This window comes from Mugil cephalus, chromosome 18 (genome assembly GCF_022458985.1).
Source record: "Mugil cephalus isolate CIBA_MC_2020 chromosome 18, CIBA_Mcephalus_1.1, whole genome shotgun sequence".
In the NCBI taxonomy this organism is placed as follows: Eukaryota; Metazoa; Chordata; class Actinopteri; order Mugiliformes; family Mugilidae; genus Mugil; species Mugil cephalus.
In genome coordinates, this window is record NC_061787.1 from 12,681,106 (window position 1) to 12,699,921 (window position 18,816).

An 18,816-nucleotide genomic window follows, 5' to 3' on the forward strand; every position below is an offset into this window, starting at 1 on the left:
TAAAGTCTTACCATCATCAATGTGAACCTTGATCACAAAGACGCCCAACAGAGCATTACAAATGAATTGAGTCTGAAGTTAGCCAAGCCTTATGCTAGCCCTATACTAGTTAGTTATCTAGACTAAAGGCTTAGAAAAATAGCAGTTGCCGTCATATATACTGTGAAACCTACGTGCACATGTAATTAATGTCGATGTAGGTAGACAAATTTAACTGACACATAACTTTGTCTGAGTTACTACCAAGTTATTATGCTAGCACGCTAATGTTATAATAACACTAATTATAATGCTGAATAACAGTAAGACTATTTTAATTTTCACTATTTCTGAGTAATTTCAAACTTTAAACGGTGATGGATGTACACGGGAGAGTGAGGGGGAGGTAAACACAGCTGTGTGACTTATTAGGCGATTGGGCTACAAAGCATTTTACAGGCTCATTTAAGATATTTAACACAAGTAGACGCTGGGATGTTTAAGTGAGGGCCTTTTACATATTGACAGACTCTGGCAATAACATTTATAGGCCCGTTAATGGTGAAAATAAGACATTTATTTCAACATAGCACATCCGCCCCGTAGGGCTACACTGTACAATCTGACCAGACTCGCTCTAATACACAGCTCTGAGCCACTGGTCGCGTTACTGCCCTCTACTGGATAAAAGTATTAATTGTCAGCTTATTGGTACATTAGTACATTGTGCTGTGTCAGCGGTTTGGGAAAACTAAGCGAATGGATACAAATGGAGGACAAAAAGAGGGCAAAGCTTTGCCAACTGGATAACGCCATAGAAGTATTCATGAAGAGGAGAGTGAAAGTATTTTTAAAGATTGTGCACCTCAGATGGTAAAAGATAAAGCTGTCAGCTGACTTGTGATCTACAGTGATCAAATCAAAAGTCAGCTGACTATTGCAACTAGGACAGTAAAGGTACTGCAAATGAGTGGAGCAACACAATCCATGAAAAGATTTGTCAAAATTCATTTGAACCAATCAGACTGAATTTGTACAAGTACATTTCCTTTGAAGAAGTGACACCCGCACAGCAGCAGTACAAAATAGGTAACATCACACAAAAATGCCTAAACGAACATATGCAACGCTAACAAAATAAGAAGTGACAGCAGACATTAGCCCTGTCTTTTTATGTTGTTATATGCAGGAACACAATATATTTAACAGATTAGTAGCACCAGAATGATAAGGAATGTGAATAACCTGTAAGGGTGGGTGAAGATCCATGTGGACATGATTGAAAGATGCAAACGTAGGCGGCTGGCATGATAATCATCATCATCATCATCATCATCCGTGTGGGACCAATACGCTGACATCTGTGAACCATAATGGAGTCCTGTGGAACAGAGTGTCAATAAATACAGACTAATATATATAAAGAATATTAAGACAAGTCAAATTTGCACAAATCACACCATAATAGGGTCTAGTATAGGGGTTAGCATAGAAATTTGATCTCAACTGGACCAAACCAGCAACACAATAGTGTTCTGACATATAAATAACGACAACTCCAAACTTTCCCTTTGTTTTAGTGCAAATAAGAACAAGCACTTTATAAAAAATGTTTACATAACACACTGCACTAGTACAAATGGTTAGCAAACAGACGATCTGTATAGAAAAGAAGTGCAATTTCTGTACAGTTCTAGGTCTCAGCGTTGTGTTACGTCCACAATGTAATTTTTGCCTTTTACCAAATTTAACCCGCGGGCCAGATTGGGACGTCTGGCGGACCGGTTTCCGCCGACGGGCCATATGTTTGACACGCCTGGTCTAGCAGCTCTACAGATGTTGTTACAAATACAGAGACATGACACTTATAGACACATCAACTATTGGTCGTTACTTACAATTAGGACCAGATATGTTCACTGTGGAGAAAATGTCCACACACACGCTTAGCAAGTTCACGTCGAATAAATGCATTAAATAGCTCCAGTGCCTTTAGAGCGCGTTTAAAAATGCAGAGCAAGTTTTGTTAGTACACGACAAAGTGAACATTAGTGCAAACCCCCTTATATGGAAGAGTGGAGGGGGTAAATAGAGCAGGACACGACTGCAAGCGAAAAGAGTCTAACAGTCCAACTGTCTACCATGTCAGGAAATGTGGACGATTAAAAAAAAAAGAAACCACACGAACCCGATAACAGAGCAGCTTTTCGGAGTATTTATCCTTCGCGTCGACCCTTAAGAGCAGACACAGCTGTGTTTGGAAAAGGAGCAGCGACGCCGAGGCTGCTAGCTTTTCAGGCTAGCTCAGCCCCAGCTACCCTGACCCTGCGCCATTTACCAGCCAGCCGACAGCCTGCGGACAGACGAGCTGCCAACAGTTTCATTTGAACTCAAAAAAACTAACTTTCTTTCGACTCCCGCGAGGAAAACGCGAGGAGGAAACCACCCAGAGTCCGAGTTGCAACTTACCTGCTGGTCGCAACGCCACGGGGGGGAGGGGGAGGGGGGGGGGAGAGGATGGTGAGATGGTGGCAGTTCTCCTGGCTGTCATGCTAGCTCGGATGCTAACGCCAGCTAGCAGCTCCCTTCAGGACGCCTCAGAGGGGGGGAAAAAAGGGGATTCTCCGTTTTTAGATAATTTATTTTATTATTATTATTTTACAAAAAAAAGTGCTGTTTAACTCGACGAGAGATGTAAGTGACGATGAAAGGTTAGATAAAAAAAAAAAAAAAAAAAAAAAAAACAGTATCCTTTCGCTGATGGCAAACTTGGATAGTTCGCTGGGGTTACTTCGAAAAAAAAAATAAAAAAATCCGAACTGAGTGACCACCGAGACACTTTGCAGGCGAATTGTGATTGGAGGGTTAATGCCACCAATCACTTGTGGAGAGCTCCGGGGGGGGGGGTGAGCTCACTGGTAAACCCCGCCCCCCCACTAACAACAACAAAAACTATGCCTTTTAAAAAATTAAAACAACAAGACTCATAACAATGCATGTCCTACTTTTATTGGAGATAAAACACACATTTACATAAGCAGAAGAACAAATGGTGTTCATGAAAACCTAAATTCAATCAATCAAAGGCACAGAGAGACATCATTTATTTAAGCCACTCACTGACCAACAGCTACAGTGTTTTCCATCAGGGTTGCAGTATTTGTTATGTAACTGCCTCCAGGGCTGGTCACCTCCCTCCCCCCCAACCCCTCATCTCTCCTCCTTCACATGAGTTTTGTCGCAGGGCAGGTCCTCACCCTCCTCTGTTGCTGTGACATTTGCACCACACGTTTCATTTATTTATTTATTTATTTATTTTTTTTATCATCAGACACAGCTGAAAGCTGAATTGCTGCATAGAGTACGCGGAGCATATGGAGTCATTTTCTGCCATGCTTCCCAACCACCTCCCACCAACCCCACTGGCTGTTAGAGCTGCACGCACGCCTGGTCAGTGATTCTGGGAGTGAGGGGAGGCACGGAAGTGATTAATATCGCTTTGCTCAACTCTCCCAGCAAAGTCATCAGCAGCCATCTGTAGGCAGCGGGGGGAAAAAAACACCCCAATATCGGTTTAAATCCGAGCATCCCATTGTTTCTCGGCGTTTACACGATTCAGACCAGCGCACCGGCAAAGTGGTTTGTCGTTTTTTTTTTACAGTTGCAGTGTATCGGTTTGGGCACACGTGACAAATTCACATATGCCTGCTGGAACACAAACGTAACCGGTGCCTGGCTTTTGCAGCTGTGTCAAATAAAATAGCGTCTTCTCTAAACTGTGCTGAGCAGTAAATGGGTAGGAAGTTGCTTCATCACTTCCAGGAGGATGACACTTTCCCCTCCTCGCATCTAGAGGGCAGTGCAGGCCCATGCAAAAGGCCCGTGAATTCTCTGGAATTACAATGCAGAATGCAAAATGCCCACCTCACTGTGTCATGCCATCTGAGACGCAAGTTCCACAGCTGAGCCAACAGTCAGCGTACATGGGAGATTTCCCTCGCACGTGCCAAACAAAATATTAATATACATGTAACTAGTTAGCGGGTTTTAAAATGTGAGGGCGTTAATGTTGCATGTTTTCCCACAGACGGCTGATCTTAGAGGACGCTCTCGTGCGTCGGATGCTGTTTGAATTGCGGCGCATGCAGCGAAGCGAAAGGGCTGGAGACTGTCAGTCCGGGGTTTTTTTATATTGAGATCAAAGGAGAGCGAGTCAGACATCAACATCCGTTTCCCCCCGCCCTTCCAAACAAGTTAGGCCATCTGCTGGAGACGGTTCAGACAAAGGATGCTGTTTCATTGTGCCTCACAACGGGGATTGTGATTGAAAAGAAGATCTCCCTCCGAGGCTGCTATCACTGTTCTTTATATTTCGGGGTTGACAACTGTCGTGATGGCACTCTTGTAGATGGGGTTGTCCCTCTGCAACAGAGCGGAAATAAGTGTCATCCGTACAAGAAATTCTTTGACTGAATTTTATGTCATCGGCTTTGATTGAACATGTTGCGATTGTGCTGCATTTTAAGAAGACTGTGCGGTTATGTTTACACGTGCCTTTTCATCTGCTCTTAATTCGTATTTCTGCTGCCAAATTTACTTTGTTTATCGTGTTAGTTGTCAGCATTTCCCTGCGCGAGTGTCGGCAAGACGAATTCCCTGCTTTTGCTCTACGTCTCTTTGACAGACAGCCGCTGACAGAAAGATTTGTTTGGGCATGGCTCACCCTGTTCCAGCGTCTCTGCTCCAGCTCTCTCTGGAAGTGGGCAAACTCCCTCCGGTCACGGATGCTGGTGAGTAGTTTCCATAGCAGCAGCAAAGCCACACCCAGCACCACAACAGAGCCCGACAGCGCTGCGGTAATCAGGATCACATTCGGACCTGATGGGCATTCTTTGACAGACAAAGGGCGACAGGGCTCTCTATCAGACACATATTGTCTAGTATTTCGGATGCAATCAATGTACTTGTTTAAACTAATCCTGGCGTCGTTAAGAAACTTTTAAAACGAAAAGAAGCCACAGAAAGTAGGTTACGGAATTCATAGACTGACGAAAATTATATTACAGTGTTTTGCACAAGGGACCAGAGCTGACAACAGACGCAAAACGGAACACTTGAGGAGTTTAATGTAGGAGAAAAGTGTCTCTGCTGGCACCTTGTTTTGTTCCTCATATCGTGATTTACTTTACTTAAGCTTTTAAATAAAAGGGAAATCCCAAGAGACGCGACTACTGACGGAATTTATGGCCCTAATGCTCACATGCCGACGCAGTCACGAAGACTAGAGCTCTCACCACTCTGCCTACCTCGCTCGAGAGCCACGCGGACGTGGGCAAAGCCTTCTTTTTCTCCGGTCCTCAGCAGGAAGTGCACTCTGCAGCCCGCTGCGTCCACTTCCACGCACCTGTGTGGAGGCCCAGAGAAGGCGGCGCTGTTGCTAGGACAACAGTTTAAAAGGAGGTTCAGGTGGGTGCAGCTCACCTCGCACTGCCTTTCGCTCAAGCCCAGGGAGAAGGCCCTGCACAGGATGCATTCCCTGTAGGAAACAGCCATCTGTTACCATCAGAATGGAAACCGCGTTCTGAAAGCAGGTTCTCGGTTCTAACTTGCAGCTGTTTGGGTCCATTTGCATGCTCTCCCTGTGCTTTTCTTGGTTTTCTCTTCATGCTACAGCTTCCTCCCATATTCCAAATAATTTAGGTTAATGGCTGTGAGTTTGTCTGTGTAATAGCCTGGTGACTTGTCCAGGGTGTACCTCCGCTTTTCCAGCTAAAATAGCCCAAACTGCACTTATTTACTATGAAAAATGTAATTTTTATTAAATGTTTTGCATTTGTTATTAAATGTAATCCTAATTTACTCCTATTTACAAATGGAAAAAGTCTGGAGTTGTCGTAACTTAAGGGTTATTATGCTGTTATGACACTGGTCCGGCCCACTTGAGATCAAATTGGGCTGAACGTGGCCCCCCTGCTCGAGGGGTTAAGCGATGATGGGTGCTCAGATTATATATATATATATATATATATGAAGACATTTGTGACTGAACTGCAAACCCACCATCCTCCATCTCAATTTGTCAGACCTGTTAAGGCGCCGCTACCTGTAAGAGGAGCAGACACCGGGGCAGGAAGGGCAAAGCTCACAAGTCGGCCCTAGAAAACGCTTGTCACGGCAAATGCGAGTGCCACAGTGGCAGTCCCCTCTGCCCCCTCAAATCTGTCCATCCTGAGACAGGCACGGCTCCAAGCCGAGGGGGCATTCACACGCTGGACCGTGGAATTCGGGGAGACACGCGCACGCCCCGCGCGCACACCTGTCGTTCCCTGGGGTGGTAGAACACAAAGAGTTTAAATTCAAAATGAGACGCAGTCACCTCTCTGTTAATAGTTCAGCTCGTGCTTATACCTCCACACCGCAGCCCTCGGTGCTGATCGCAGTTGAAATCGCTGCATTCGCAGAACTGGCCGTAGTGGGACTTTTTGCTGCTCTTTCCACAAGCACACCTCCCACAAACGCACTCTCCGTTGCCGCTGCACACTTCTGATGCATTAGCTCCGCGACAAAGGCGCGAGTCAACCGCCTCGCCTGACTCCTCTTGCTCCTCGCATTCGCAAAACGTGCCGACTCTCCCTCCTTCGCACCTGCAACGCGCGCAAACAAATAACCGCCGCTCGCTTCCTCCGTCGGGCCTGTTAGCGAAGCCGCTGCCGTCTCGCCACCTACCTGCGAGCGCCACATTCCAGAGTGCCGTTGCCATGGCTACATGAAGGACTGCGTGGGACCCCGTCCTTTTGACACGAGCACTCGCATACAGGGCTCAGCAGGACCTCAACCTCTTCGCTGTAGCCTCGGGGCTTCATAATAACTCGGGACGGGCTTCGTGAGGCAGTCACGCACCGAGGCGCCGTGATGCTAACGTCAAAGCTCACCTAGAGGAGAGGTGAGAATTCCAGGAGCACAATTAAAACGGCCGCCTAACGAGGTAGTTATAATTAGCGTTACCACCACTTCAATGGCCACGGTTTACCACACGCAGAGAAATCCATTAGGTCACGCACCTCGTCACCTATGGAAATGTTGGAGCACGTCCTTCCCTGCTCGCCGCGCCTCGGCCTGCGGCCCTCGCAGCGCGACGCGTAGGAGATGCAAGACCCCGGCGACAGCTTGGTGTTCTCCATGACAACCTCTGAGGTCAGCGCCTGTGGTCAACGAAGCTGTTAACCTCTTAAACATGGGTATTTGTCAGCGGGCGAGATGCACAAAGCTAACAACCTTTTGTGGGAGCGGAGTCTCGCTTACATTATACGCTTCGACGATTATCTGAAGGACGTTGTGGGAGTTGTTGGAAAGTGTTCCGACAGCACATTTTGGGAAGATGCTGCTCAGGCCCTGCAGGAAAGCAGCAATATCCACGACATAAATGAACGCAGTGTGTGTTTCAGACAATCTACCAGCTACTGAGATTCTATTACCGCGGGGGGAAAAAGAACCGAGGTTAGTGTTCAAGTGGTCAAAATTAGGATAAAATACAAATTTAAAAGTTCTACTTCTAGATGCACCTCCACAGAATACAGCAAAAAATATGAATGAAAGGTGCAGTTTACGCTTATATGGTACAACATCCCCAGTCTTAAATACGTCCACATTTTGGAAACCATCAGATGAAGTGAAACCAGATGAAAGAGGTCAACGGGAGCAAAGGCTCCATAAAAACGGTTGAATAATGTATGCAGCATAAATTAACGTTTCTTTTGCCCTTTTCCTCAGACAAGTAGGAATTTATGAAAAGCATCTGATTAATAAGAAATTAAAGGACGTAGCGCGCACCTCGTATAAGCGTGTGACTTCTTCGGTGGCGGCGAAAATGATCTGGATGTTCTTCCTTCTCAGTGCCTCGGCAACGTGAGCCACGGAGGGATAGTCCTGACAGGTGCAAAATGCAATACATAACAGTCAGGCCAGAGTATAATCAGTAGTTAAGCACACTCTCCCTCTTCCCTATATTGCTGTCCTCCCCCTTCCCCTCCCATCTAACAACTGTTTCTGCTGCTCATTTCATTCACTCTTCCCTGACAGACTTTCCATTCGCCACCGAATAGATAAATAAGTACCATTCAGAGGGGAGCGACACCTGCATCTCGCCCATCTATTTCCAGCCTTGGGTGGCCATTTATTCGGACGGAAATAGATTAATAACCCATCCATATTCACTCCACCTGTCAACTGCCTGGGCCGGAATGAGGTCAGGACATATAACACTCTCACGAGCCTAATGAGAGACCTATATGGATGTTGAACACACGGGGATGAAGACACACACTCCCAGGCAGAAAAGCAGGCGCTCCTTCAGCTCCCTCCGCGCAGCCCACACCCCGCGTAGCCATCATTACACAAACACGGCGAGATTAAAAAAGATGAAAGCTTTGGTCTGAATTACTCCTCAAACACTCCAGCCGTTTCCCATCAGGGTGTGCCTGTCAGCATCTTCTTTACCCAGGGAGCTGTGCTGTTAGTTGTGACCTTTAAATCACTGTCTTTGACTTCTGTCTGCCGCAGCCCGGACCCCCATTCACTGGCGGCATTGCAGATGGGAATCAATTTAGCATGCGTTGCGATATGCGGTCCATAGCATAAACACTGTATGCTCCCTGGGATCGGAGCTGCCCAGAGCACACCGGTGTCTGACACACACATAACAGTGATGGCTTGTTCAGCCGAGCTAGGGCTTCGGTCTTTACCTGTGAATGTCAGTGTGAGATATCGCAAAGCTGCTTTAATTAGATCGTGATCAGCCACAACATTAAAACCACTGACAGGAGGAGTGAATTAACACTGATTATCTTGTGACGATGCAACGTTCCGCTGGGAAATGTTTGGACCTGGCGTTCATGCGGATGTTACTTAGACCCCAGACCGGGCACGCACACCCCACAGCAATGACACTGGTTGATGGCAGCAGGGTCCAGGTACACACACACAAATTCACTAGATACCTAAATCAAGTATCACATAGGCCCCTCCCCTCAACCCATAGGACGTAAAGGTCCCCACTAACAATATCCTGTTGTCAGACACCACAGGAGACCCTCAGAAGACCCATGTCAATTCTCTGATGAGTCACAACTGTTTTAGAGGAACAAGGAAGATCTACACAATATTAGGAAGGTGGTCATAATCCATAGAGAGGCATATTAATGATATGATGGTTTTGGTCCACCTACTGAAAGGAAATCTGGTATGCTCTCCTTTTCGTATTTCTTGTCTCTCCTTTAATCCCTATCCCTGCACTGCATTACTCTTTATATCAACTTCCTTTTAAGCTATTTGCTAACTTCGGGGGTTGGAGGGCGGTAAAATCTAACTGCCAAGTAATACCGCCTTCAAATACGGACGTGTTTAAGACCCCTAGTTCCATTTGAAGGCAGCAAAATGCTGCCATAAAACCAAAGCAACGGGGTAAGGGCGATCAAATTTCTATACTCGGTGTCAGATAACGACTACTGCAAAGGTTTGAAAGCCCAAATGTTACTTTCGCCTCAAAAAGCAGCAGCAGGTGCCACTTCGACGTCTCTGAAAATAGTCCTTTTCCGAGTAATTACACAAATGTACGGACGTATGACGTCTGCAGGTGAACTCGCTTGTGATGGCTCACTGGGCCTGTCCTTGGCTCAGTGATTGGGATAAGAACTGAGCTTACCCAGCCTGGGCCTGAGGGAGGTACTTAGAGAAACACACTGTCGGCACACTTTGACTACGCACCAGCCCACGTCCCAGCCTCGGCGGTTGGGTTTCTCAGTAATCTGTGAGATATAACAGCTGCTTATTCTCTCAAAAGCAACTTGCAGTGTTGCTGTTGTTTACTTCTACAAATATAAAAAGTGATTCGAGACACTATTTTAATAGTCCTCAAAGTATTGTTGTTGGATCAGAATTGATCCCAAGGAAAGTGCCAAATCCATTCAGCAAAACCCTGCTCTGGGTTCTGAAGTAAAATGCTCTGCAGAACTGCAGTCTGAGTTTTAGACGCCGAACCTGGTGGTCTCCTCTGGTGTACGCATTGTTTTGCAAGTGACACCCTCCGTCGTTTGGGAACACTATGCCGCCTAATTTGCCGTCTCCGGCGAAGTGGAAGCCCGCATCTGTGGAGAATGCCAGCAGTCGAGTCACATTTCTCCAGCCGATCTCCTCCTGCGAGTGAACAACATCAGTCAGTAAACTACCGATTGGAAGCAAATCGAGCACCGTGACTGACGTAAGCGGCCCTGACAGGCTTTGGGAAAATAATTTCTGCCTTTGTATGTAATCAAATGACTATGGATGAGCAATACTTTATGCTTTCACGCTCTTTAGGGCTTAAATCTAAAACCTGTCATATGAAATTATTAAAGTCTCATAATGAGTCTAAAATACACCCAGAACTGACTGGAGCAGTTTCCCAAAGGAAGCTTAGCATTCTGAAATAGCCCCCTCATCTATTGTCTGCAGTGTTTCCACTTCCTCCACACAACTCCCACTCGAACAAAAGCAACAATCTCTGTATTGCACTCCTACTCCCCGCTGGGCTTACTCGCATTACCTCACAAACCACGGCCTGCATCAGGGCATCCAGCCCACCCTCCGGAGAATCCAGGTTGCCGGAGATCCGCTGCCCCCCCTACGAGCTCCGTGAAGAGGCTTCCGTTGGTGGTGAGGCTCAGGACGTGTTTGTGATTGAAGGGAGGGGCGCAGGGCCGGAGCTCGGCCCTCTTGCAGGGATTTCTGAGCATGTCCTTCGCGGTGCTGATGTACGGCATCACCGTCTTGTCGACAAACGCGCCGAAGCCTTTTGGAACGGAAATAAACGGCGAGTGAGCGGGCAGCATAAAATTTTGAGAGGCGATTACGTGACTGACAGGAGGAAAGTGAATAACTAATGCTTAATTTTCTCTCGACGGGTTCCGGTTGTCCTTGAGCAAAGCACTTAATCCCCGAATCACTCCAGCCGTGCTGCTCAGCGGACGATAGTAAGATTATGATTGTACCGGGCAACTCCCAGGTGTGTACCTGATAGAATATGACTCAAGGGCTTTCCATGAAAGTATATATAAGAAAATTATTTCATGAAAATAGTTAGCCTACATTTCAGGTAGTAAGGAGACTAAAGCTGAAGCAGGCAAACCTATTCTGAAATCACTGGTGATATTCCTCATCTCCTCCATGAGATCAGCCCCGAGCTTCTTGACGTTGGCCAGGTCATCCTCCGTGGAGAAGGACAGACCCATCAGGTAGTACAGGTCTATAGGGCAGTCCTCCACACGTTTGAACTTCACCTCAAAGCTCTGGGGTTCACCTACGGTTGAGAAACGTGACGCAACAAAACGTAGCACCAAGGGCACGAGAACTTAGGCGCATCAGTCCCTAAAATTACACGTACACACAAATCAGACACAATCCGCCTTTTAAGGCTGACATGTATTGACAGTTTTATGGACGTGTGCTCAGAAAATTCCACATAATCAAATTCCTAGGACTAATTCAATTTAGAACGGCATAAAAGTGACAGAAAATATAATTTCCTCACAGTTAAAACAGTTTATGTATCCTGTGCTGTGCACTTTATTTGTGCTTGAATTTCCTCATCTTGAAGAGACCATTCAGAGAGAGAAACTCCGGGGATGACACAGAAATTGGACAGTAAATAAACAAAATGCATTAACCGACACCACACAAGTCACACAAGGTTAGTTTCTAACACTGATTCTGACATTTGCCTTGACTAAATTCAAAATAATTTCATGGTGAAGGTTCATTCAATTTATATCACCATATTTGAAGTGGATTTTTTTTTCACATTTAAAATAATTTAGAAATCTTTTATATTTATCTTCTGGTGAGTGGTTTATTTAGTTTCTTTGGGAGATTTTTGACTATTTGTTTGTCATTGTGTCATAATTGTATGTCACTGACTTATTTGTGCTTAAAATTCACCAGACTGCACTGATTTTGAGAGAGAAATCCCAAAAACATATTAGAGAAATATTTTTTTTTTAGCCATATTTCTTTACCAAGTGCAAGTACGACACCCACCAGGCCTGAGGTGCAACCAGACCGACTGAGGCTGAAGCTGGGTCACATCTCTGTGCCACAGCTTGTGTCTTTGTTCTTTAGGGTGGCCGCTGACCTTCCGGTTCTTTAGAAGGACAGCGGAACCTCTGGGGTCCTCCAGGCGATCGGAAGGACAGCCCCTCCTCAGCAGTGCCCCGGCCGTGTCGCAGCGCTCCCATGTGTGCTGGCCCACTTCTAAAAAATTCTTTACACAGGTTTAGGTTCAGTTCAACCACTCAAGCGCTGAAAATTAATTTGTTCCCTTCAATTCGGCTAAGACTAAATGGAGTCTACATCTACAGTGGAAAATAGCAATTTGCATGAAGCGTTTGCTGACAGTAAAATAGAGAGGATGCGAGTGTCATAATGAAAAGCAGCCCGTGTGTGTTTGTTGTCTCGTTGCTCGCAACATGGCTGCACCTTTCAAATGCAAATAAAGAGAAAATGACTCAAACAATCAGCTGTAACATACAGTATAATGGCCCTTTTCAACAGTTGCCTTTGTGATATTTACGCTATGACAACATAACATGCTTACACGACTGTCTAAGCCTGCAAATGAATGCATAATCATGTGTGTGTCAAATATAACAGAAGCCGCTATTAACAGTTTATGGGCAACAGATGCTACATCAGAGATGGTGGTTCAGATGTTCTCAGTCTTACCACCTTCAACACGGCTTCTCCATTTATTGCCACAGTTTTATTATTGTCACAGTAGAATATCCAAAAAAATAGGTTTAGGTCATTTACAGAAGCTACGACCCAAGCCATTCATTGCTAATCTCTCACTACTAATTTTGCGTCTGATTCTGCATTAGTAATGTAAGGTTGGTACAGATTAAGAATGCTTTGCCAAACTGGATTTTTCTCTATGGATATAAAATATAGACGTGATCCATTTGAAAGAAGAATCCGTTTCCAAGGCCACTCACCTCCTCAGTGCACCAGGCACAGTAAGGCCCTGATGCTAGACACTCTCCACAGCTCCTGACCCCCTGACTTTGGCATTTGTAATCTGAATGGTCTGTAGGCAGAACGGGAACCAGGAACATACGTTACACTTTCCCGCCGCATAAATGCGCAGCAATGCATACATGTGCAGATTTGGTTTTCAGTTACGAAGTGTAAGGGTTTATCTCGGAAGTGATGGAAAGTGAAGGCCACATTTTCATTTCCTTGGTTTCTTAGCTAAGAGAAACACGAAGCCATCAATCACAGATAATCTATTTTCCGTTGCCAGTCACCTAGCAACGCTGCTCTCGCAATGTGAAAAACGTCTATATCTCGTACTTTTAATACAAAGAATACAACCTTACAAATTCCATTTGAAACCAGGATGTGATCTGAATGACACTGCACCCCGTTTGGAGTTAAACCAGACAAACTGGACAGGTTTGTACATATATTCTGTTTCACATGCAAAAGACAAATATTTTATTACTCCCAACAGAGCAAACCTAGCCGATGTTCTCCATTCTTCTCCCGCCCAAAAAGTTTTTAAGCGTACATGCAAGAAGTGTAAAGTTAATTTTCCTGTAAGTTTTGGTCACAACGCTCATTGTGTGTGATTCTAAATGTATTATAGACTGCTTCACAGTTTGTAAACAGTGTGACGTATTTTGAAGTGCGGGGCTTAGTCGGAGGCAAAACATCTCACACGTTATAGCCTGTAAATGCTGGTTCGCATATTTTTTAGCTGGAAAGAACGAGGAAAGCATATTTTAGAGAATATACTAATGCATTCACTCCCCGAGACCATGCGTGTTATTTATAAAAGTTGACTGATGGAACTACATTCACTGACCCCCACACCCTCACTCACTGGAATCCATCAGCATTAGCATTAGCATTAGCAACATGTAGCAAGAATCCCCCAAATAAGGATTAACTTCACGTAATTTCAGTCAGAATTGAGTGTAACCCATAAAGTTATCCAGGCTGAAACGGATTAAGCATTACATATTAATCTCATCTGATAAGAGGTCGTGGTTGTTGAATGTCTCACTCCATTTCTTTCTTTTCATCGCCAAAGACAAACCAAAGTTGTCTGCGACTGGCAGTGGCTGGTATGTGATGACACCTAAAGTTAGCGTTGTTGACTTTTTGATTTTGGCCCCAAAAAATACAGCAAGACGACATTTTCATGATAGTGACAGTGTTCACTTCAAGCTTCCCTCTGTTTTGCCTCCAGCTAACATGGTGATGTCATAGTGACATAGGCCATGAAGGGGTCTGCTGTTACACTGAAATACTAACGCCTTTGACAGAGCAAAGCTAGATGTTTCTCTTTGTTTCCATTGTTTATGCTAAGCTAGGCTAAGCTAACTAGCTGCAGTCACGACAGTGGGATCTATTTTTTCCATTTAACTCAAAGCAAAAAAAGCAAATATATTTACATGTAATAAAAATATGTATTTTTCTAAATGCTTAACTTTTCCTTTAAGTATATCATGCGTGAGTCGAAATGCCTTAAACTGCTGTTACATTAAAATTCCATCAAAGGCCTTTTTGTGCAGGTACGTGCGATAAGAGCATTTCTGACAAATTATGAAACTACTTTCATTCTACTAACATAACACCTCGCCGAAACGCCCACAGGATTGAATACATGTCCACCTGCTGAGGACCGGCACTGCATTTGAAACAGAGCCTCTCAGCCTCACCTCAGAGGAGATGAGAAGCGCAAATTTTGAGTGCCAAACAACCAGAGGGACCCGGGCTACAATCTAAAGGAGGATTTCAGAGTGGGGTGAATAATGAGACGCTTTACTCTCATCGCATCCTCAATGAGAAAAGTATTGACCCACCTCGTGTTCCTGTGGCGTTGCATCTGCAGCACAATAACAGGACAATAGCAAATAGCGGACTCATCTGAACAAAAAATAAAAAAGAACAGAGAAAAGCAATTTGCCGACACAGGTACGTCCCATTCATTCCCCTCAAATCATTAAGGTGGAGATGGCGTTGTAATTGCTGTTTAAGGAAAATAATCTCTACACTGAGCAGGTACAAAAGACTGTATATCTGACCTTCTGGGTGTCTAGTTTAAACAACAGAAATAAGAGGCACTTACCTCGACTGATTCAACTGTATGTAGTGGTGGGAGGGATCCGATCGTTCCTCCACACATCCTGTGCAAGACATGAGCTGGTAGACCTCCACAATCTCTCCCTCCCTCCGTTATCCTCTTTCTTTATAGCCACCACAAGTGGATCTGTTGGCTTATGTTTCAGGGTCCCGAGCAGCAAATGATCTCTTCATGCGAGGCCAAAGATAAAGAGAATAAGTCCTTGGCTTTCGGCTGAGAGAAGCAGAATAAAAGAGCCCGTTCATACCTTGGATTAAGATCCGATCTGAACTATCCACTCGCAAGTGGTCAGTTTTAGGTGCGCGTCTTCAGAACTTTGCATTTACATGCGTCGCCCAAAGGCATCTCCAGATCCGATCTCCGTTTCAAGCGCTGCTTGCAAATAGAATATGTGAACAGTGTCTCCGACAGATCTTTACTGCTGCCCCAGACCCGAGAACAAGGCTGCTTTATGCATGCAAGACTGGAGGTTTCAATATACACGCACTCATATTACATACTTACTTTGGTAAATTCCTATCCAGATTTATTCATTTTTTAGTTCAAGGATAGAAGCAGTCCTGAGCAGTGAAGAAGCAGTCACACTTGTCCTCATATAGCGCAAAATGCTAACGCTGTGACCAACAATCTTTGTCACTCTCTGCCTTCTCAATTGTTTGGCCTTGCTGACCACTGCATGAGACTAAACCCTATACAGAGAGATATTGACCCAGCGGCTCACAAGCTAAATGAGTTTTTGAAAAACCCCCCATTTTTTTCTGGCTCACATTACAGAGGCAAGAGTTTTCCCTTCTAGCAAGAGCAGATCCTTTAAACCCCTGTGGTCACATCCAATGTCCTGATACAAAAGGGACAGAGAGTCAAATAAATACATTATACCCAAGCTCATGGCAGTTTTATTTACATTCAGCTGGTAGGATTGCAGTTTTATCCCACGCAGGATGCAGAAAATAAAATTGCTGAATGATCCCACAACAACACAGACTAAAATAAAAGAAGAATTGTCTGCAGCACTCTCTGAAAGTAGAGGTGCATTTCCTCAAGATCAGGCAGCGTTCCCTGCCCACTCTGAATCTTCCCTAAAAAGACGAGAGTCCAGTCAGTGTGCAAGAAAGGAGATGGACAACACGCAGAAGCTGGTTTGCAATTTGAAAGATAAAGGATAATGAGAAAAAAAAAAAAAAAGGAACCGCATTGCATTATTGCGTTTAATTCAATCCTTTATCAGTCTGCAGGGGGAATTTTGTTTGCAGAGGTTAAAATAAAAATTCATAACAAAACCGCTCCTCCTCAGCCGTGCAGTCAAACATGATTTGATAGCAGCAGATACGGACTCAGCTGCACAACGCAATCCAAACAAATCAGGCAAAAACGTTAAGTTTTCTCTCAGAACGCAAGGCCGCGTGATTTTGAGTTCAAAAACTAAACGGAGAGCACTCATCAAAGCACAAAGGAAGAAGGTCGCGCAGTGTTTGCTCACGCGGTTTGAGGAGGGTTCCTTTGCTGTGCTCTCTTTCTTTTTGACTTTCTGACAAACGACTTCCATAATACACCAGCGGGTCTTGTGTTCTTCCCAATGGGACACTGCTCTCAGGTCACGGAGTATGGGCTGCCACTGAGAGGCATTATCACCTCTCTGATGCTCCCTGTTGGAGAAATAATGCATGAACCTCCCACAAAAGGCATACATTTAGAAATGCACTGAGCACAGATTTGTTGTGGCGGTAACCAAATGCAGTCTGAATTACAGCAGCAGTTGTATTTATTTAAAAGAAAAAAAAAAAAAAGGACCAGGAGTTAAAATATTCCATAAGCAGAAAATTGGTGCTCAAGGGATGTATTTTCGTCAGCCTATGAAATTCAGATAAACTGAAACTTTAACACGGCTGTTAAAGTTTAAGGATTTCTGTTCACAAGGACAACCGCGCCGCTCGGAAACCCATTATTTCCCACGCCTTTCATCGCGCAAACGCCACGTCGAGCAGCAAAGCGTACGTGCGGCATGGGGCTTCTTGAGCTCGTTGCGCACGCGGTTGTCAAAGTGGCGTGCTGTGAGGACAACCCGTCAGCTGAGAGAGGGTGTGTGCAGCCCAGCACGAAAGGCAAAATAGAGGACAGGCTGATATCGTGTGTGTCTGAATTACCTGAATTATATGAGTGTATAAGTATTCATGAGCGCCTTGTTCTAACCTCTTTTAACCTTCAGAACCGGGCGGATCTTCGGCGATCTGTTAAAGGACGCCGTTTTTTAATTACCGTAACTCACAATGGTAATTGCGTTATTTACAAAATTCAAAGTGTTTCTGAACACTGGGAAGTTGTGCGTTTGTCCGGAAGACTTTCGTGACGTCTCAGTGGTATAACTAACTTCGTGGGACAACTCTCTGCTTCACACCACCTGGTGGACCTTGCACTCCAAATGTTTTCATTCGATGTCGTGTTTTTGAGACTAGAGAGAACTTTGTCTCCAACACAGTGTACAATGGACCGCAACATTGTTTTCTGTAGCTGACACAAACGCAAAATAGTGGCGATATTTCCAGCTGTAAAACGCACATCTCTCTCCTCCCTCCACACGCATGTGGTATAACCTTTAACTGTATATACCAAGTTATTACACTGAGTTGTCTTCATACTGAAAACGCTATAGACACACGTGGCTGTGTGGGTGTACACATACACATACACGCGTGTACACGTAGGCGTCTATACAGGTCTACACACGTTTTCAGTATGAAGACAACTTACGAGCATTACCCGTTAGCTAGCACTGGATGTAAAATTAAAATGTCATGTGTGGTTTTGCTGCTGTACTTTTGAAACCTCTGTAACACCAAGCTAATGTCATTCAGATGTGATTTATACATGTACACATTAAAAGAAAGAAAGAAAGAAAGAAAACAGTGTGGTTTTTCACCTCGTCTGTTGTGATTTCCATGGAAGACATTGTTCAAGGTAACCAGCAACATGCTAAAAAAAAATTGTCATTAAACATGTGTTTAGGAATGAGAGAGAAACTGAAATGTGCAAGAAAGTTAAAGCCCGTTTTGACGATTTAGAGAATCCTTTCACAGTTCTCAATTCAGAATACAACCATCAAAATTCTTATCAGATAAATGGGAACCTGTAGAACCAGCTGAATGTGTAATTGGCTCAAAATTTGACACAAGGCAAAATAGAAAAAGAAAAAAAAGGAAAATATGATCAGAGTCGTTCAACATTAATTCATGTAAGTCCCAATTTTATCTACATTGGAGTCAATATTTAAAAGGCAGTATATCGTAGAAATGTTGAAAAACTCAGCCACTGATGACTCAAGACTGAGATCTTTGCGATGGATCTTTATTTAAGACACACCCTCTTTTCAACTGAAAAGCACGCAGTGCAGGTCCAAATGTTCTATGGAGGCTTCAAGGTTGCAAATCCTCTTGGTTCGAAGTGAGGTATTCACAAATTGGGTACAATATATTTTACCTTAAGGAGCTTGTCTCCAAAATGGAATTCTCTTTTGGCCAACATAAACCTCTGTGCCTTATTTCATGCACAAGATCTAAAATGGTTAGGTGAAATTCTTGCTCCTATTGTTTTCGAGACATTAAGGTGTCAGAGTGATGGTATTGAGATTCCACTATATGGTGGTTGTGTTCATGACAGTGTGA

The 18,816-nt window shown here is 44.5% G+C and overlaps 1 protein-coding gene and 1 pseudogene across 1 annotated transcript in view; both read right to left on the reverse strand.

The window, feature by feature from the left end:
• Positions 1-2,438, reverse strand: part of LOC124995580 (enhancer of polycomb homolog 1-like) — a 23,654-nt gene extending 21,216 nt beyond the window's left edge. Inside the window, exons 1-2 of the mRNA XM_047568069.1 lie at positions 2,168-2,438; positions 1,225-1,360 (exon numbers count right to left, since the gene is read on the reverse strand). Coding sequence (XP_047424025.1) covers positions 1,225-1,248 — 24 coding nt within the window. The 5' untranslated portion in view covers positions 1,249-1,360; positions 2,168-2,438. The remainder of the gene's footprint in view (positions 1-1,224; positions 1,361-2,167) is intronic.
• Positions 2,182-15,213, reverse strand: LOC124995974 (annotated as a pseudogene).
• Positions 15,214-18,816: the final 3,603 nt, after the last annotated feature.